At 45.0% G+C, this 21649-nt stretch overlaps 1 protein-coding gene across 3 annotated transcripts in view; it reads right to left on the reverse strand.

The window, feature by feature from the left end:
• Positions 1-21649, reverse strand: part of PTPRJ (protein tyrosine phosphatase receptor type J) — a 109181-nt gene that overhangs the window by 50864 nt on the left and 36668 nt on the right. For all 3 annotated transcript variants that reach the window (XM_024748723.1, XM_024748724.1, XM_024748722.1), the window contains exons 2-3: positions 2668-2686; positions 1279-1512 (exon numbers count right to left, since the gene is read on the reverse strand). In XM_024748723.1, the coding sequence (XP_024604491.1) occupies positions 1279-1512; positions 2668-2686 (253 nt within the window). The remainder of the gene's footprint in view (positions 1-1278; positions 1513-2667; positions 2687-21649) is intronic.

Raw genomic sequence — 21649 nt, forward strand, 5'->3', positions numbered from 1 at the left:
TCAGAGTCCAATCCTGCTGGCCACTAGCATGTGATTGTACTCGAAGTCATCTCACTGCCCTAAACCTCACTTCATCATCTGTCATATTGTAGATGCATAGGATCTTAACACAATGGAAGCCGTGATGGTTATTAACAGTAACTAAAACTTCAAAATGGATGCATCCTAATTACAGTCTAGATGGAGGAGTAACAACTAGAAACAGAAGTTACCCTTATTGCACAGGCACTAAGGCCCTTCTCAAGGACCCAGGGCCTTATCCCAGAAGAATAAAGGTGGTACGGGTAACACCACTTCAGCATGCATGTGGCCTTCAAATGACAGCATGGAGAGTGGGCCTGACCTGGAACCTGGGAGATGCAAACATTAACCCAATCAAAGAAGAAGGGCAGGAGAGGAAACAAGAGAAGAGAAAAGGGACCAGGCACAGAAGAATCTGGTGGCCCACAATTCAATAAACTTCATGCCAGAAAGCCCCTCAGACTTGAACCTCCTCTTTATAAAGTAACCGGTTCACAGTGTCAGAGTAGCATTTTGGCAGGTTATCGTTGTGGTACCATTTGCAATCAGCAGTGATGATGGTGGTGAGGATAATGATAAAACAATAGGCACAGTCACAGCGTGAGAGCAGCAAGAAGCAGCAGCAGTCCTATTCTGGGTGCTGGCTGGGTCCCAGGCACTGCGCCAGGTGCTGTGCACACATTTGCTCATTTATGCTTCACAGTAACTTCCTGAAGAAGGCTATGGCGCCCTTTTAAAGAAAGAGAAATATGTCAAGAACTAAATTTTGTTGATTCATACAGGGATTCTGTTTCTACAGGGAAAGATTTTTAAAAAGCAGGGGTTTTTTTTGTTTGTTTGTTTTTGTGCCGTACCACACGGCTTGCAGGACCTTAGTTCCCCAACCAGGGATTGAACCTACACCCTCAGCAGTGAAAGTGTGGAGTCCTAACCACTGGACCACCAGGGAATTCCCTAGAAAAGGAAGTTCTTAACTTTCAATAGTTCAGCAAAGTACATCTTAAAATAGCTTTTAAAACTATGTGTGTGTGTATGTATGTATTTTTGGTAATAAAGATGAAGAAACTGAGGTCTAAGAGGACCAATGACTAGCCCCAGGTCATACAGTGAAACAATGACAGACCCAGGAAGCGAACCCGGGACCCTGATTCCCGGTCTGCGCTTTTAACCACTACGCCATCGTAGTACTGCTCAAACATGAAGACACTGACATTCTCTAAAACCCACAATCCATCCCAAAAGAAAAGTCTCACTCACGTATTTGCACTTCTTGGCAGCAGGTACTGGAGCCATTTGAAAGGGTGAAAAGATAGCGCATCCCAGGAACCAGCCCTGAAAATGAAGTCTTCCCATCGCTGTCTGCTCGGAGAAACTGCTGACTCTGGCCACTCAAATCCGTTACGTTTATCACTGAAAAGTTTCCTGCTGCCTTGATAGACGATTGAATCTCACTGGCTGTAGATGTGAATTCAACCAGATCGCAGCGGGAGCCTAGAACACAGGAAAGAAGAATGAAATACAAGCTAATAAAATGGCACCTCCCACCATATACCAGCCATACAACAGACTTTTTTATTATAATTTTTAAAACGCATCATAGTTCCCTCATCTCCCTTTCCCCAGTTTACAGTATCACCTCTACACACAGATATTTTCTTCTCTTGCACCAGTGATTCAAGCCTGCACGAGGAACCTTCCAGTTTACTTACCAAACTGATTAACAAGGAAGAAAAAGCAATTGTAGAACTCTTTCTATTGTTTGCACAGGCTTTGCTTAATGACTGCTATTAACTGAGCTTTTCTTTATTAGAAGGTTTCAGCAAGGTCTGCCCCCTTTGTATGGCACTGTGAGAACATTCTAATTATTTTATCCCTATGGTTCACAGACTTTGAGGTTTTACCAACCAGGAAAAAAAAAATAGTCCTTGAATTTTGAGGACAGACAAAAGCTACCAGTTTTTATTTTTTCAAAAACATACATTAAAAAATTACCTTATACTCTTACTTTTATTTCTTATAGAAATAAATAATTTTATTTCTTAAAGAAGCGAATTATGATCCAAAAAATTGTTAAGGACATAATCCCAGAATAAACAGTGATTTCAACTGAATATATTTAGTTTCATAAAAAACTTATTATACTGTCCCTATTTTTCTCATTTTACTATAGACCTGGGAGGACCTCAGTGGACCAGCAACTGGGATTCAGCCCTCCACGTGGAAGCAAAGTATCCAGGAGGCTACGTCTGGTTTTCCAAAGGTTATGCAAAGCCTGTACACCATTTTAAAAATCATGTGGTAATGTAGCAACACAAGAAAATAATTATGGGATAACAGTACCTGAAATAAATATAAATGATACTGCATTATGAAAACTAAGTGGGTTTTTTTTGATCACCTACAGATGTAGGCTAGAAAAAAAATCACAGAAAAATTATTTCTTTATTTGTCAGGATTGCACAAATAAAAAATTTCTTCTTTCACTTGCTGTTTTCACCCTCACCCCACTTCTAAAGAAAAATTGGAAACTAAGCAAGTTTTAGCAAATTAGCATTTTCTGTGATTTTCACGTTGCTGTTAATGTTGCTGTGTCCATCGGGGGGCAGTAGCGAACAACATAAGAGTGGAATGGGAAGTGGTACTTACAGTCACCTGTACACACGATCTGTAACAGAAAAAGAAAACGGAAGTCAGTAGATTCATTCAGCCATGGCAAATGCAAATCGGAAATAAAGCAGTTGGGAATTTAATAACTGGGGCAGGGTGTTAAATACATTAGGCAAAGGCCTGTTGGCCAGGCTTAGGGTGTAGGGCCACTGAATAGGGGAATTCAGTGTAACCGCGGGTCAACTACAAACAATGGAGACCAGACAACTGTTGGCAGTGTTTTTTCCCACTGAAACATCCAACAAGAGCAGCTCCCCAGGTCAGCACTCCTTCCTGTCGCTACATTGTGCACTGAGGCAGAAGAACATTGAAACAAGAGTTGAGATTCTCTGTGTCAGAAGGAAAGGAAAGCAGGACCATCACCCCATCACCCCTTCCTCAGAGCCACTTCAGGTCGAGAAACGGAGGGTATAAAGCCAGATGCGTGACAGAAGGAATCCACCGGGTTTGAGATTTTCATTGTGCAAAAATTCATCTTCTATCAGTAGGTAGCAGTCATCTTTTTTTTTGTAATCATATGGCAATCAGCTTTGAGAAGAATAAATGTTTGAAACAGAGGGACCTTAAAGATTGTCTAGTTGACCGTATCTCAATCTGCCATCTTTAGCTCCCTGGGGATCCTCAAAGATATTTACCATGAGCCATACATTATTTCCGCACACTTTAAAAACCTAAAATATTTCAAGATTGTTCATTCTGTTGTTTAGTTAACACACCTTTTTGGATATTTCAAAGTATGGTCCCTGTAAAGAAGAAAATAATCAAAAGGGACTCCAGTGGAAAAAAGCGTCCTCCAACCTCCCATCACACTTAGAATAAAATGCAACCTCTTAACTACAGCCTGTGTGGCCTCTCTGATCTCATAGCCTCTCACACCCTTTACAATGTTCTTGAAGCTGATTCTCCCTTGGACCCTTTACGTATTGATTCCCTTCTCCAAAAACACTCTGCCCCCAGACCTTCCCAGACTGTGGCCTCAGATGCCACCTCTTCACGGAGTCCATGTCCAACCAACCAATGGAAATTAGCCCCACTCACTCTCCACCACATCACTGGTGAGTTTTCTCCCGGCATTCACCTCAGTTACTGTCAGTCTCCTCCAACTGAAATGTACACTCCACGAGAACAGAAATCGCGTCTATGCCCGTGCCTAGAATATTACACACAGTAGGCACTCAATAAATGCCACTGAAGGGAAGAATGAGCCTCTCATTTTGGAGAGGAGGCAACCCCTGAGGCCCAGAGAAGGGAAAAACTTGTCCAGGGTCCCACAGCAAGGCTAAGGCCAAGGCCAGTCAGGTCCCAGGAGCCTGATTTACCCAGGCCAGTATTCCTTCCGCTTATCCTGAAATTTTGCATTTATCAAATGGAGAAGATAAGAACAACATTAGTTTTCATCTCATGAGATAGGTGGACAGAAGGGGGGTGGGGGGTAGGGGCCTGGCCCCTGTCCTGTCTCCCAGTGACCCAGGTACTAGTACTCAAATGAATCCAGTACTCTTCCTCTCCTCACTCCCTGCAAGCCGGGGGGGACGGAAAGCCCTGTTGATATCCTTTCCTACTCACCCCCTCTCTCAAACTTTCCATTCCCACCACTGCACTGTACCCTCAAGCCCTCCTCATCTCAGGCCTGAACTTTTCCAGCTCATCTTCCTCCCTCCAGGCCCTGCCCCTCAATCTATGCTATGCATCAATCCACGTCATCCAGGATGGACCACAAGACAGGGAGAAAAAGGAGGAGTCAGTTGCTAGTTAAGTAGCACAGGGCAGCAAACTTTTTTTTTTGCCCATTAGTTGGAAAACATTAAACTACATAACCTCATGACCCTAGGATGGCATGTTATTTTTTTTTGCAATGTTATTATCTCTCTGCCTGGGCATCTATATGTTGTGTCCTCACCTGGAATCCATTCAATCATCCAACCATCCAACCAAATGTCGCCTAAGACATGAAAGATCTGGGTCCTGTCCTCAAACTGTTTACAGGAAAGTAAGAGAAATAAGACATTTCTGTAAAAAAGTATTTCAAGGTAGAAAGTACTGACAACTCATTTAACAAGCGATTCCCGCACACCTGCATGTGTCAAGCGCTGTGCTAAAGCCCTAGAGCTAAAGCAGACAGGCTCCGAGTCCCAGGAGGCCATGGCAGAGGGAGAGAGGAGGACAGATGGAGGATGCCCTCGGGTAGGTACCACTCACTGAGGGCATACATGAAGGTGAAGAGTGTCTGTGCATCTCCAACTGTGTCCTTTACAGTCCTAGACTCAGTAAACATTGAGTGGCTGATAGTCTTAACTACACAGGACAACGTGTCAAAGGGCTCTGAGTTCTACAGGTGAAAGTTCGAGAATCATGATCATGGCAAAAAGTTACGTTTCCAAAGATTAAAATCATATACCCAGAGCACTGACTCTGCCAGGCACTGTCCCAAGTGCTTTCAGATATCAACTCACTTAATCCTCCAAACATTACTAAAAGGGAGGCACAGGTCCCTACTGGGCTGGTGAGCTACAGCACCTGGATCTGAACCCAGGCAGTCTGACTCCAGAGTCTGTGTCCTAAAACACTAGCTACACTACCTTCCAGGGTAAAGCAACTGGTGAGAAATGTACCAGGACTTAGGGAAGGTTTAAAAATTAATTTCAAGCGATATTATCAGTGTGCTTCTTTGACAAATCCAGGTACAGTTTCTCCTGGCAACCCTCCCAAAGAAGGCCCTATGTGCCAGGCATACACACCAGCTGGTATCTTTTCGAGGTTCATCATGAAATCGTAGCCAGAGGGATAACACACTACATCACATGGCTTCATGTCTTTTTGGCCTCACTCCCCCTTCTGTTCCCTCATCTTGACCTCACTAGGCCTTGACTTCCCAAATAAAGCATTAGCAGTTTAATCCTTGCCTTATGACCCAGGGGACCTAAAGGATGCAGACTAAAACGAAGGACAAGACCACCTAAGAGAAGTCTGCAAGGGGTCTCTTGGGGAAGAGCTTCCTCGCTAATAAAAAGGAATCAGACGGAAGGAAACACCATCCCGCTTCGCTGGACTTCAGCAGATCTACCCATGATGCCTGGAGCCGCTGCAGCCACTATGTGACAAGGAGGGAAGAACTCACCCACTTGCTGAGGATGGCTGATGAGGGGAATGAGAGAAAACACCTGGATCCCTGCACTGCCAAGTCAAGCAATTTTAGACTCTTTCTACCTCCAGACTTCTTGCCTGGGGAGATGCAATACCCCTTATTATTTAATTACTCTTGTTTGGGTTGTCTAAGATTTGCAACCAAAAGAACACTACAGCAACCACAAAGCAAGGTGACTCATTTTCACATTTTTATAGATTAAAAAAAAGTGCAAGGTCAGTGATCTGTCATCAAGGGTTACAGAGCTGGTCAGTGAGAGGTAAAGCCAGGAGGCAAGTCCTGGTCTGCCAGGCCCCCAAACTCTTCCAGTGACCACAGGAAAAAAAAAAAAAAAAGACCCTTGCAAACAACACCCTACAAGTTAACTGGCATGGAGGATGCCTCATAAGTACTTTTTAAAAGAATCCAATCAACAGAAAGCTCATCTTCCTGAAGTTAGCTCAGAGCCTAGTTGGGCCTGGGGGTGAAATGGGAGAAAATGTCCACAGATTCATACACTGAGCATCAGAGTTAACTAACTGCAGAAAAGGGAAGTTGGGGACAACTTTTCAGCAGTGACAGCTAAACATGGTGATGAGAATTATCTCAGCTTCTTCCCCTTCTAAGAGGACCCCAAAAGGCACTGGTCGTTGTTAATCGAGAAGGATTCCACAAAAATCGTCCTGCCTCCAAGTGCCTTCCCTCAACTGGTCCCTCACCCAGAACTCCAAATCCAGGTAGGGAAAGAAGCAAGCATTCCGCAGGTTCCAACCCGTTTAATCCTCACAACTCTGTGAAACAAGAACGATCATCCCCATTTTACAGATGAGGACGCTGAGGTCAGAGCAGACCTTAGGTCACAGAGCTAAGAAATTTCCCAACTGGTTATTATGAACTTGTCCCAGGCACAGGAGGGAGAAGTACTTCAGGGTGGAGAAAAACCAGCACTTTCCACTCTCTACTTCCCTCTAGGCAGAAATTAAACCAGATAAAGTATGCAGAGCCAGGCCCAAGAGCTAGGGGCACATCTAGCTCCCAGCCTTCTCCCTCTTGGTTTCAACAGACCCAGCAATCAGAGGTTATGAATGAGTTCACCCTGTCTAGGCCTCAGGGGACACCAAAAGCCACAGCCCCTGTGCCCAAACTGCAACAGGGGACAGTGATTGCATAAAAGATGGTGGAGGTCAACTGAAGCACTATTAGCAATGGCTAAAAGGTGGAAACAACCTAACGGCAGACTAACAGAATGTGGTATACACATACAACGGAATACTATTCAGCCATGAGAAGGAATGAAACTCTGATACATGCTACCATGGAGACGAACCGCAAAACCATTATGCTAAATGAAAGAAGCAGACACAGAAGCACACATATTGTCATCCCATTTATATGAAATGTCCAGAATAAGGAAATCTATAGAAACAGAAGGCAGGCTAGTGGTTGCCAGGGGCTAGGAAGAGGGGGAAGGGAGAGTGATTGTTAACGGGTACTGGATTTTCTTTGGGGTGAAGAAAATGTTCTGAAACTAGAGAGAGGTGGTGGTTACACAACACTGTGGATGTACTAAATGCTACTGAACTGTACACTTTAAAATGGTTAATTTTATGTTATGTGAATTCCACTTCAATTTTTTTAAAAAAAATGATAGTAAGTAGGTGACTGTTTATTATCAAGCTCCGCCATTGGGAGGGAGGAGGGAAAGGAAGCTTCCGGAAGGAAGAGGTTGGGGTGGGAGGGTGGGGAGGAGAAGAGGAAGGTAATATATAGAGAGGTTTTGAAAGGTGGATTTGACAGCCGAAGAAGGGGGAATGAACCCTCACCCTGAACTGGACATCAGAAAACATGGGGTGGGCAGAACAGCCTTACCAGAAGCACTGTGGGGACCTCCACTTCCGAATGCATTCTGAGGATAAAAAGGAAGGCACTCAAGTTTACTAAGCACCTACTGTGTGCCAGGCACTGAGCTGGGCTTTCTACAGACCTTGTCTGAGCACAGACTCATGGGATCTTGGGCTCTGGGACTAGACCACCTGGGGGAAACCATTCAGTGCCACCATTTACTTGCTGTGTGACTTTGGGCAAGTAGCTTAACCTCTCTGTCCCTCGATGTCTACATCTATAAACAATCACACCTGCTTTGTTATAGTGAATATGAAATTAAATGATCTATTTAAGCTATTACGACCATCATCACCTTTGAATCTTCACAGCAACTCTGCAAGGTATTTTTATCTCTATTTTACAGACGACAACACCAAAGCTCAGATCCTACTGATAAAACCAGTGGGCAATCTGAAACTCATACTTTACAAGTATATAAATAGTTGAACAATAACTCAGTTACAGAGGTGGGCACTGAGGCACAGACAGTAAGTGGCTTACCCAAGGACACAGAGCCAGCGAGGAAGCACCAGAAACAGAATCCAGGTCTTGACCTCTATCTTGACCTCAACCATTCTAGCCAAGATTCCCCAAAGCCTTCTCTCCTGGGATGCAAACCCAGATGGAGTACTCATAGCTTACCCATCTTCTCACTACCACCCTGCAAAGTCACCCACACAGGCGGCCCAAGGCTTCTGCAGGCCCCATAACTGGGCAAAAGGAGCAAACACTGAGAAGAGAGATTAAGCTCACTGTCTTAGGAGGAAGACATGCCAACATACGAAAAACGAATATAATACTGTCTTCAGTTCTGCCAAGGACTTCCCGTTACCTAGATACCCCAGGCACAGCAGACAATGGTCCACCCATTGGTCGACCAGATGGCCAGGCATTAACTATGCCCAAGATCACCCAACACTGCACAGCAGTCTTCTTCTTTTCTAAGGAGCAGAGACCCTCGCTGTCAAGACTTCCAGCCTTGTTTATCACTCCCCTCCCCCAGGGATGTGTTTCTGTTTCACAACCTCCTTTGGTTATGCTGATGAGCCAAAGCTCTCCCTCCCCCTCTTTGGGAACCACCCCCATTCCTGAGACTGTGGCTCTAGTCACAAGAATCTTCCTCCAGGCCCAGAGAAGAGAAAACTGCTAACACTGCCCTCAGTGCCATCCCAACTCGGCCAAAGCTACAGTCATTACATCAGTGGTCCACTTTGAACACTACTCCTAGATGCGCACCAAAACAGACTTGTACATATTCTCTTCCCAAGTACCTCTGTGACTGCCCCGTTACACGTGTTTCCCAGTCCATAAACTCTGCAATAACCTGACTCCTCCCTTCCTTCGCCCTTGGTGGGTACACTCAGTGGTCATGTCCTAAAGATGCTTCCCTGTACAATGCACTTGGACTTCCCACTTCTGTCGTGTGGCCACCCTAAACCAAGACCTCATAACCCTCAGCCCTAACTAACAGAAAACAGCCTCGTTCTTGGGCTGATACAGACAGACCATATCCACTTTTATATCTTGAAGCTCTTAATACACACACCAAAAAAAAGTAAGGGGACTTCCCAGGCGGTCCAGTGGTTAGGACTCCGTGCTTCCACTGCAGGGGGCCCGGGTTCGATCCCTGGTGAGGGAACTAAGATCCCACAAGCTGCATGGCGTGGCCGGAAAAAAAAAATTTTTTTTTTAATTACTAGCATGTGATAATTCAAAAAAAAAAAAAAAGATTTTTTTTTAAATTAAGAAGTTCCAGAAGAGGGTTATATCTGCTGCAGTATATTTTTGTTTCAGTCCTGTCAAAGTACTGCTGCAACTCTACCTAAAATTCCTCATTTGAATATAAAAGGCCAAAAGCTAAGTTGACGCCCTTTGTGAATAGCAGGCCCTATTCCTTCCTCCACATACCTGGTTGCCTCTCTTCTAGTCTCTCCCTTCAATGCACAGTGGAAAATTAAAATAGAACTGCTAGATTACTCTTTCTGAAACGTGCTAGTATTCGTCAGGATCCTGGCAGGGACAGATGACACACTCTACCAGTGTAACTGAGGAGAGTTTTAAAAGGGTCTGTTTACAAGGGTGTGGGTGGGGCTAAGGGAAACGGGCAAGAGCTGGGCAAGAACCCTAGAGGCAGGAGCAGTGGGACAGGACAAGGGAACAGGCTGAGGGGCTACCTCCCTCCATCTCCACTGGGGGCTTCCTGCTGCTGGACTGGCCCAGTGGGAAGCTGCAGGTCAAGGGCACCTGCTGGTGTAGACCGCAGAGGGCAGCTTCCTCCCAGTGGGCAGAGCAGGGTGGAGGTGGGGGGCAGGGGTCTGCAGGGGCACATGGAAGAGCCACAGCACAGAGCTCATGTCACATCACTGCAGAGCCTGTGAATCCGGTAGGCACGGCCCAACAGGGTAATCAAGAGGGTTAGGTTCCACTTCCCCTGATGCTTGAGAGCTCAGGGACTTGGGTCTCACCAAGCCATCCATTCCATCAAGTATAAAATGGCGGAAGGATATATGCAATACAGACCCCGCGTCTGAGTTTTCTTGGGGCTCTAACAAAACAAGGTTCCTATGTTCCCAGCCTCACAGCCTTCCTCCTGCCTCACTGAACCTCTGAAGTGGCCACCCGTCAGCTCACCTGATGACCTTCTGCGACCACTCCATCCCCAGGAGCTCTCCAGGCTCTGAAGCCCTTTCAGTCCAAGCCACTCGTGCCATTTCCTGCGGTCCTGCACTGCACCAGGCCCTGGGCTGGATGCCAAAGATACCAGGGCACATAAGGTGGTTCTGACACCGAGAGCCAGGGGCGAGAGCGGTACCAAAGACAACGACAGCGCAGTGCAGAGATGGAGGCAGGAGCCAGCCAGCTGGAGAAGCAGGGAGTGCCAAGCACCCCGTGAGTTTGGGGGACAGAGCGGGAGGGGCACGGGTGGTTTGAGAGTGATCCTGTGCGGGTACTTAATGCTAATGGATTCTCCTTGTAATAATATTGATTGAGCCCTTAACTACGGGCCAATCACTGCACTACAGGTGTTCTATTCATCAAGTCCTTTAGGCCTTACGACAAGGACCCGAGAGGCAGGAACTGTGTTGATCCCTATTTTACAGATGAAGAAACAAGTAAGCCTTGGAAAAGTTAAATTCCTGACCCAGAATCCTACAGCTACGAAGTCTACGCTTCCGGCCCAGGTCTGCCTGACTGAAGCTCTTGACTTAAACCGCTCCCAGGAGCGCTAAGCTGGCTCGGATGCTGGACAAACTTCAGCTGAGACCACGGAACCCAAAGGCACTTCCGGGGCTGCCCGTCACAAACCCCTGCCTGACATGGGCCCTGGGGACGGGTTCCGTCCACCCATTAAAACCGACCGAATTAAGGAGGCTTCTGCACTATTCTCAAGGGAGCAGAGTTTGAGGATTTTAGCACAGAGCCTGGATTTTAGCAAAGCTTAAGGCTTTCTATTATACACGTTTGGTTTTTAGGGTTGGGTAATAAGCGACTGAATAACACAATGGGTAACAATAGATTCTTTATCCTTCCAAAACCAAGCCCACACACCATATGACAATAGTTATTTTTACCCACTGACATAATTAAACAAAACGTGAACCGCTTCGAGAGATTTTTAAAATCAAAGAGCATTTTATGAGATTCGGGGCATGCACAAATTTCAATTCTGAAAGGCCATCATTCTCCCTTCCATTTATCTCCTATGTGAAAATTACCCAACAGCTCCCTTTAAAACTGGTATAAAAAGGTAAATCATTGATCACGAAAATGGTAGAAAGGCTGGGCGCTCCCTCTGAACCCAGAAGCCAGGCAATAAACATCTTTATGGGAAGCTTTCCAGAAGACAGGTGCGGCATTGTGGGGCAGCCTGAATGCCTGGTATCCATTTCCACCGTGGAGTCCACAAGCAGGGAACAGGCAGACCAATAGGCAGCATGGCAAGCAGTACCTACAGCATGAGACATTGGGCCAGGCAAGGTGAGAATGGGCTGGCTGACTGCCTCATTTGCAGAGTCACATATGACTCTCTGAACTTGACACTGTCATCAAAAGGGACTGCGGAGAAGGGTCAGCATAATCCCTAATTTTGTGCCCCCAAAAAGCCAGGTGAGGCTTTGACAGAAGGAATGAGCGACAATTACCCTAAAAAGACCAGGTGGCTCATCTCTTGCCTCTTGGGGCAGTTGAAGGCATGATGAACATTTCCCTTTCAAATGCACAGAGGAAAAAGTAACCAGAGGGACTATTTTGGTGAGGCTATGTGAACTTTGAGATGCAGAGTTGAGGATGACCTTGGAAATCCCAGGCCAGAAGTTTCCATGGGTATTTTTAGCAGCAGAACTATTTTTTCAAAAAGAGTCTTATAAAGAACTATATGCATAGAGTTCCACATATATATATCTATGTAGGTATGTCTATGTGCATATATGTACACTTGAATAAAAGCAATCTTTTCATTATACATTTAAAGTTCAAGTTACCTTGTTCTTACTTTCAATATAATAGATGCATAAACAAGTGAAGACACTGGTGTTCTCCAATGTATTAAAACTTGGTGTAACACATATTTGGGCAAGTGTTTTCATTACAACTGCACACAGCCAAATTGGAAGGGGTTGGAGAGGGGGTGTGTTTTCTATGAAACTCACAGGAAACACTTATGAAACCCCCAATGCACCTCAAGGAACACAGTTTGTAAAATAGTGATCGACCTCCCCTTTGACTCCATGGAGGAAGGAAGTCGGTCCCAGAGTGGTTCAGCAACTCAACCCAGATCACCCAGCCCTGAGACTAAAGCACAAATTCATGGGCTCCCCAGCAGGACTCACCTCCCCATCTCACGAGAGAATCAGAGTTGGCAGAACCCAGGCCCCCTCTCTGAACCTTTTCTCCACATCATACAATAAATCTGAAGGTCCTAAACTGAAGCTCCACTGTCCAAATCTAGCCCACTGACGTGTTTTATTTATTCCACAGTGTTGTTTTTTTTAATATACCTCCATTAGAACACTGTCCTATTTTCCCCATTGTATTTGTTCCAACTTTATTGAGATATAACTGACAAATAAAGAGTGTATATATTTATAGTATAAAACATGATGCTTTGCCACAGTGTTTCTTAAAATCTTAAGCAAATATTTTTAAATTAGGAGACAGCATCTTGTAAATCCTGATTTTCAGCTTCCCAGAAAAAAGCAGGGGGCTTCCCTGGTGGCGCACTGGTTGAGAGTCTGCCTGCCGATGCGGGGGACACGGGTTTGTGCCAAGTCCGGGAAGATCCCACGGGCCACGGAGCGGCTGGGCCCGTGAGCCATGGCCGCTGAGCCTGCGCGTCCGAGCTCCCCCTTTCCATGGGTAAGTGCTTAGAGTTTACCACTACTCCCTAGTATTGTCACCTCAACACAGAGGAAAAATGGCAGTTGCCAAGCAACATGGCACCCACACTGTTCATTTTCTCTATCAAACATGAGCATATAAAAGATCGAGAGGCACTGTGACTTCCTTATTTGGCCTATTCCATTTATTTATGTTCCAAACAAACCCTGACACCATTTGAGTTTCTGACCATTGACTTAAGTGCAGTTTGCAAAATTTGTGGGTTGCAATTATTAACGAATGTTTACTTTCTAAGCTTCTCTCTTAGGAAGAGACCTCCCGCCAACGTCAGATGTGAATACTGTACACAATGTGAATATAAAGTGGACCATTTTGCCTGTCCCTGAATTCTCCGCTCATCCCCTGACCTGCTCCCCCATGCCACCACCACCCCCAAAAAGGAGCAAAACCAGGGTAGAGAGCTCTGATCTTTCAGTTGATTGTGAAAGTCAAGATTTTCACTTCCGACTCTTGAATCTGAATAAAACCACTCCATAAATCCCACCAAGTCCCTCCTGCACCGCCCATCCACCTTAGAGTACGGATGAAAACAGCTAAGAGCCACCATTTACCAAGTGCCTTCTATGTTCAGGGCCAGCTGGTCACAGAATCCTCCCCTTCCCCACCCCACCCCCAGCTGGGTGCATCTACAGCCCATGCCTTCCCAGCTCCCCAGTCCCCCACCCCTCTCCCCCTTCCTCCCGGAGGAGGACTGAACATCAGGACTCGAGGTGCCAGCTTTGCGAGCTCTGCCTTCAACTGACCACAAAAGCTAAAGGATCTCTCATTAGCTATGAACGCCTGCCAAAAGGTCAATGGTAGATTCTATCTCTGAGGCCACAAGGGCCAGCAGTGATTGCAGCAGAAGCTCTCCACGCCCGCTGAGAAATCATCCTGGAGTAACCTTATGTTCTTCCAAGGTTTGAAGACAGAGGCTCCCGCAAGCGAAACCACCACCCCACTGATTCCCACTGCACTGAGGAAGACAGGAGGACAGAGAACGGGCTGGGGTAGAAAATCGGCAGGGCCTCAGCTCTGGATCTGAATCCTAGTACTGCCACTAATTAGCAAGGAGTCCGGAGGCCAGTGACCTCACTTCTTGAGCTCTTTCACCTGTAAGTTATCATCTACTCTGTAGGCCTGATGCGGGGATTAAGTGGCACATAGCAGGTGCTCCATAAACAGCAGCGAACATCGGTTGTCAGGTGGGAGGGCACAGGGGTTAAGACACTCTGGAGTCCAGCCCTACCAACTGCACTCACCTGAGCCAGCTTCGCATCCTCTTTCAGCAGCTACAATAACTACCGACCTGGACAAGGGTGGGGCAAAAGAGGGCTAAGTACGGAACCTGAGAGAGGGGTGCCTGGGGTTCATTTGTGTGCGTCTGATAACTCTAACTTAAAAAATAAATGGTTTAAACAGTATTTACCTCACAGGATTCCTGTGACAAGTCTTAAATGACATAATCCATGCGAAGCACTTAACAATAAATATTAGCTAGTATTACCGTTATCACCACTAGCAAGAGCTGGGACAGGAGGGTTCAAGAGGCGAAGCATGGGGAGGGGTGAGCTGTCACAACAAAGACTAAGAAAAAGCAGCACCAGGAGGTATTTCTGCTCACACAGAAGCAAGAACAGCAGAGAAAGGCAAGACAGCATCTTGGATTCTGCTGCATGTTCAGAGGAACTTGGGCTGAAATTCTCAGACTGGCTGCATTCTCGTCTCTTGTGACCCATCACGGCCAGAGCTGCACTGAGGCCATCCTGCGTCCACCAGAGGAGAAAGATGCTCTCAGCAAACCCACCATCAACCCCACTCCCCTCGCTGCCAGCAAGATGAGAGCTCAGGACCCAGGCCTGGCTCCTCCCCATGTGCCAGGACAGTCTCAGGGTGGCCTCAACAACCAGTGGTAGTAGTAACAGGTCAGTTCTTATACAGATTCTTCCGCCTACAATATCCTCTTTCGATTAAAAAGTGCATCACTGGGACATCCAGACAACTGTTCTCCAATCAGCTTTTAACAATAACCTAAATACAACCACCACCAAAAAAAAAAAAAAAAAAAAAAAATTTTTTTTTTCAAGGCAAGGTCATACCATCGTCCTCTCTAAGAGACAGACTTGGATAAAGCGGCACCTGGGTAAATCTCCCAGGGCGGGTACTATTAAGCCAGTGATGTCACAAAGTAAACACTTTTATTTGATATCCAAGCAATGAAGAGAGAATGCAGAATCATAAAATTATCAGCAGAACCTGTCCACGATGGGTGAGGACAGCAATGCAAGGCAACAGGCGATTTTCAACATCTCCTAAAGCCTAATGAATGCCCTAAATGAGAGGTTGGCAAACTATTTCTGTAAAAGGCCAGACAGTATATACTTTAGGTTTTGCAGGTCTTACAGCTCTGCTGTTGTCATTTGAAATCAGCCACAGACAATGAGTACACTAATGACCATGGCTGTGTTCCAATAAAACTTTATTTATGAGCATCAAATTTGTATTTCATATAATTTTTGCGTGCCATAAAACATTCTTCTCTTGATTTTTTTTTTTTGAACCACTTAAAAATGTAAGAAACCAGTCTTGGCTCATAAGCCACCCCAAAACAAGTGGCTGGATTTGGCCCACGTGGCCATAGTTTGCCTAATGCTGTGCTAAATCACATATTTACCCTGGACGGGCCGCAGGCCCAGGCCTACAGCAAGTCAGAGCATGAACCTGTGGTCTGGGTCTGGTTCTGTGTCCTGGTTCTGACAATTACTAGCTTGAGTACGAAGCTGAAGTTTAATCTTCTCCTCTGACAACAGAGATTACAACAGTCCCCTCCTAAACACTTACGGTAATTAAATGAAATAATGTCTGGCACAGGCAAATGTTCAAGAGAGGACAATTCTATCATTATTGCCATTGTTTCTTTGCTTTTGGCTAGAATGCAATCAACTCAGTTTAAGAGCACAGGATCTCTCAATGCTGGTCTGAAATTCCAATTGGCCGATAAGACATGGGAAGGAACAAAATTTTCTTAATGAATACAGGGTATTTGAGAGATAAAATACCTTGCAATATGGGTCCATCGGTGACAGAGGATGGTGCCTGGTGGTCAAAAGACACTGGCTATAGAACTGCTCAGAGCAGCCCCTCTCGTACCCTGTACATTTGCAAGTCTGATCCTGTCCTTTGGCACTTAGCATAAGCCAATTTATCTTTCCACATATTTACCTTATCTATAAACTCTCTCTTAAGGCAAGGGGAGTCACACACTTACATCTGCTCGTGCCCAGCACATGGCCTTCCCTGTGACATGCTCACTCAGCACTGGCTGATTGGTGGATTTTAATTGGATCTCCAGGGCCTGGAACGGAGCTGGCCGGGCTGTTAGTTAGTGGGTACATGCGTGTGAACTTCAGGGCCTCAAAAGCAAGCAACTGGGATATAGGTGATCAGTCACAATGTAAGATAAAATCTTTACTTAAGAGTTGAGGAAGCAGAGGCCCAGAGAGGTAAAGGGACTTGCCCAGAGTTCCTGGGTCTGAAACTCATTCATTCGCCCACTGATCACTAATTGCATTCTCTAGGCCAGGCCCCATGATCATTCTAGGGACCCAGAGATGAACGTCCCCTAGTCTCAAGTTGCTTAGAGACTAGCAAGGGAGACAAAGAAATAAACAACTGGTTTTGGTTTTTTTTGTTTTTCTTCCTCCCTTTAGGTGGAACCGTCTAATTTGGTGAGGATTTCAGCATTTTACATTCTATCACTTTACATCTTCTGAACTTTTCGACACACACTTTTTTTTTTTTTACAATGTAACTGATGCCTTCTGTAAAGGAAAGAATGAGTCACAAAAGCAGAATTCACACTTCATGTACATTTTCCCACGTATCGACATACCTCAAATCCCCTGAATCATCTGTGCTGTCATCCCCTACTTTGACTTGTGCTGGTCCTACAACCTAGAAGACAAAAGCTGTCTCACTCCCTCCTTTGCCCAACTCATTCCTGCTCCTTCTTGTACCAGGACAACTTTGCCAAACTCCGTTCCCCAGCATAGCTGGTGCTTTCCTCTGTGGGACGCTCAGCACCTTGCGTCTCCTCTTACTGTTATTGTAACTCTTTGGCTGGGAACTCCTTGACATTGGGGACTCAAACTCACACCTAGCACAGTGCCTGAGCTGGCTGACCACTGGACATTTGGATGGTAAGAAGTTTAGTAGCTGACAGATAAACAACAAGGATCTACTGTATAGCACAGGGAACTATATTCAATATCCTGTAATAATGTACAATGGAAAAGAATCTGAAAAGGAATATAGATACGTATAACTGAATCACTTTGCTGTACACCCAAAACTAACACAACATTGTAAATCAACTATACTTCAATTTAAAAAAAAAAAAAAACGGCTTCCCTGGTGGCGCAGTGGTTGAGAGTCTTTCTGCTAATGCAGGGAACGCGGGTTCGAGCCCTGGTCTGGGAGGATCCCACATGCCGCAGAGCAACTAGGCCCGTGAGCCACAACTACTGAGCCTGCGCGTCTGGAGGCTGTGCTCCGCAACAAGAGAGGCCGCGATACTGAGAGGCCCACGCACCACGATGAAGAGTGGCCCCCGCTCACCACAACTAGAGAAAGCCCTCGCACAGAAACGAAGACCCAACACAGCAAAAATAAATTAATTAATTAATTTTAAAAAAAACATAGTAGCTGAAAGGATGACAGTGGGGGGAGGGTCTAGGCATGAAAATTAGATTTGATTTGGACAGCAGAAAAGAACAGAAGAGAGCATTCAAGCCAAGAATAGTGTGAGGAAAAAATACAATGGCAAGAAAACACATGGAAGTGATTCTCACACTGTGGTATCAGGACCATCCGGGGAACTTAGTAAAAATACAGAGGGCCCAGTTCTGTCCTGCTTCAACCAGCCCGGGTCTCTGTGTTCTTTATCAGCTCTCTAGGTGACTCCTTTGAGAGCCACTGGCTTAAGGTATTTTAAAGGGACAGTGAGAAGAGATGATGTAGCCCAGAGAGTCCCCTCTGGTCTGAAGTAGCCACAGTCCATAAGCTCCCAGGAAAACCCTGAAAAACTCACTCCAGGGTGGGAGTTGGCTCAGTTTGAGGAAAATTCAATCCAGAACAAACTGCAGACATCTTCTAATGGTCTTTAAGCAAGAAAGGAGCCAGGTCTTCTGGAATCCAGGCTGAGTTTGCCCCGTAGGTTCTAGCTGGGCTAAAACCAGACTATACTTGGTGGAGAAGGCGGATCAAAGGGACAGTTGTTCTCAGATGCACTGCAAGCTTCTGGTAGCTTCCTCCAGTTCTCCCTTTAACGAATTCAGCAATCCCAACACAGCGTAGAGGGCAATCCCATCAGCCTATGTAGGAATTTGGATTAAGAGTGATTTTCCTCACTGACCAAGAACTTGAACTATTTTCATACCAAGGTCAGGAAGACCCATGCTCTGTCACTCAGCACTCAGTAAGTCCTTTTCCTGCCTCTGTTCACACAACACATCACTGGTCACATTCGTGGATCCCTTGCTTTTCCTTGTGTGCTTTCAGGAAACAAGATTCAACGCTTAAGAGACGTGATAGGGCTTCCCTGGTGGCGCAGTGGTTGAGAGTCCGCCTGCCGATGCAGGGAACACGGGTTCGTGCCCAGGTCCGGGAAGATCCCACATGCCACAGAGCAGCTAGGCCCATGAGCCATGGCCGCTGAGCCTGCGCGTCCGGAGCCTGTGCTCCGCAACAGGAGAGGCCACAACAGTGAGAGGCCCACGTACCGCAAAAAGACAAAACAAACAAAAAAAAGAGACGTGATGGATGTAAACATATTCTGTAAACTGCAATGAGCTGTGCCGGGTTCCAGCCAGACCTAAAGTGAATGAGTCAGCCTCTTACAGAAGCGCAAGAATGGTTGTGGAAGCCATAGCCAGGTTCAAATCCCCACCCCACTACCTACTAGGTGTACGATACTGGGTGAGTCACCAATTCTCTTGAAGTTCTAGTTTCCACATATTCAGGTGGGAAATAATGTTGCCTGACTCCCACAGTTGTGGCGAGCAGGAACTGCCATAAGGTCTTGGACAAAATAGATGCGTAATAAATGTTAGCTGGTTACATCCCTGAGGTACACTCACCTTCAGAAGTAGAAATATTTAGCTTTAAACGAAAGATACACGACACACACGCACACATACGCACACTGGTATTCTACCCAGTTGAAGATAATTATTAACTGTTCACGATAATTACCACATTGTACAAATAAATTGCATTATATAAAGAGTCACTCTCTCCAAAAGTTTGCATTAACAAAGAAAGAGCCAAAATTCTCAAAGTCTCATAAGTCTAGTCCATCTTTCTTTGCCATCTAATAAAACACTTTTTATTTCCTTTCATGGGCTTAAACTTCACTAAAAGGCAAATTGTCTGAAGGCATGCCTCTAAGACAACAGGACTCTGTGTGTGCTCAAATAATCCCCTGTTCCAGTTGACTGTTTTCTATTTTTCTGAATAGACACTGTACAGAATCAGGAATCAGAAATGGTCCTGTGATCTCCCTAATTGCTTCCACAGACAAGTCCAAAATGGGTAAATTTTTTCAAAGACACAACTGACTCAAGCCCCAAATGCTCCTCTAGGAGCCCTCAGCCTTCTCTCCCACAATGGCCTGGACACCCCCCCACGCCCCACCAGCCCTCACCCCAGGGCTCGGCAAGAACTCAAACGGCAGAAAGGGCTCCCCCTCCAGTCAAGACCCATCTCCGCCCAGGAAAGGCCAGCACTGAGAAGAGGAAGGCCGTTTGGAAGGCGAAGACAATGTGCTCTTGGGCATCCGTCCTCTTGCTACCCTGAAGTTATTAACCCCAAGTCTGATTCAGAATCTATCATTTGGGGAGCTGTTGCGCTACCAAGAACTTCTACACCCCCAAAATCATCCTCAATAGCCACATACAGACTTCAGATACATGCATCCATCACAGTAGACACTGAAAGCCAGCCCACGCGGTCTCAGATTTGACAAATCCCAATGGAGATCAGTGTCTCAGTCTTCCTGGCATTTTACTGGGGTTCCCCAAATTCTTTATATAAGATATTGAAGGGAACAGCCAGGTCCTGTTCATCAAAAACTTGAAATAATGCCATTTTCAGTAACAGGGATGGACCTAGAGATTATCATACTAACCGAAGTAAGTCAGACAAAGACAAATATCATATGATATTGCTTATACGTGGAATCTAGAAAAATGATACATATGAACTTTTTTATAAAACAGAAATAGACTCACAGGCATAGAAAACAAACTTATGGTTACCAAAGGGGAAAGGGGTGGGGGTGAGGGATAAATTAGGAGTTTGGGATTAAAATATACACACTACTATACATAAAATAGATAACCAACAAGGACCTACTGTAGAGCACAGGGAACTATATTCAATATCTTGTAATAACCTATAAGGGAAAAGAATCTTAAAAAGAATAGATATGTGTAACTGAATCACTTTGCTGTATACCTGAAACTAACACAACATTGTAAATCAACTATATTTCAATTAAAAAAAAATTTTAAGTCAAAAACATGGTAATTATGTGATGGGATTAAGTATTAGCTAATGCTATGGTTGGGATCATTTTGTATCAAATTAACATGTTGTACAGTTTAAACTTGTACACTGTTATAGTATCAATTATATTTCGATAAAGCTGGGAAGAAGGAAAAAGAAACACTGGGCCAACAAGCCCAAGCAGAGGTTAAAGTCTTATCAGTAATGAGTTAAAAGATCCAAATTCCCAACAGGTTTGACATCAGAAAGACAACACTTGTCTGTCAACTTCTGTCAAAGTTATTAAGTAAATTTAATATGCCAGGAATATCTTATTATGATACTTGGCAAGCTTGATAAAATGACTTTATTGCCATTTTTTTTTAATGAAGATAATAAGAAACTCCAGGAAGGTCTTTTTGGCAAGATCTTTTGGGGGCATTTATTTGGGATCTAAGAGGGAATATTCCACTCTTACGTGTTTTAACAAATGAAATATCAGGAAAACAATTTTACTTGGTCCTCGCTATTCAAAGAAAAATTTCCCTGCCTGTATTGTGGCTTCTGACATCCTGCCAAGTTTCAGACACTGAAATATGAATGGATTAAAAATGATTAAGACAGAGTAAATGCTATTAACAGCTCTTCTATTGCATTCATCTATCTTACTCAGGAGCCAATGACCCACCAGGGAAAAAGAAGGGCTGAGAGGGAACCGAGCTCATTCAACACCTGCTCACTTGGGACAGCAAGGTCAGCAGTTAATGCTGGGCTCTCTCCAGCCACAGTCTGTGTCTGTCAAAGATTTGCTCCATTCATCTTGACACATAATCAAAGAACACTTCATCAAGGACTGTCAGCACTGCAGGAGTCATTAGCAATCAGTGGCTTCTCTTTTTATTATTTTAGAACAGCAAAATCCTCTTGACAAATTAAATCTTATGGGAAACCCAAATAAAACCAGATAAGATGGGTAACATTATTAGCAAGCCTTAATTTTTTTTTTTTTTTTTTTTTTTTTTTTTGAAAATC

The sequence above is a fragment of the Neophocaena asiaeorientalis genome, unplaced genomic scaffold (assembly GCF_003031525.2).
Source record: "Neophocaena asiaeorientalis asiaeorientalis breed wild unplaced genomic scaffold, Neophocaena_asiaeorientalis_V1.1 scaffold43, whole genome shotgun sequence".
Classification (NCBI taxonomy): Eukaryota; Metazoa; Chordata; class Mammalia; order Artiodactyla; family Phocoenidae; genus Neophocaena; species Neophocaena asiaeorientalis.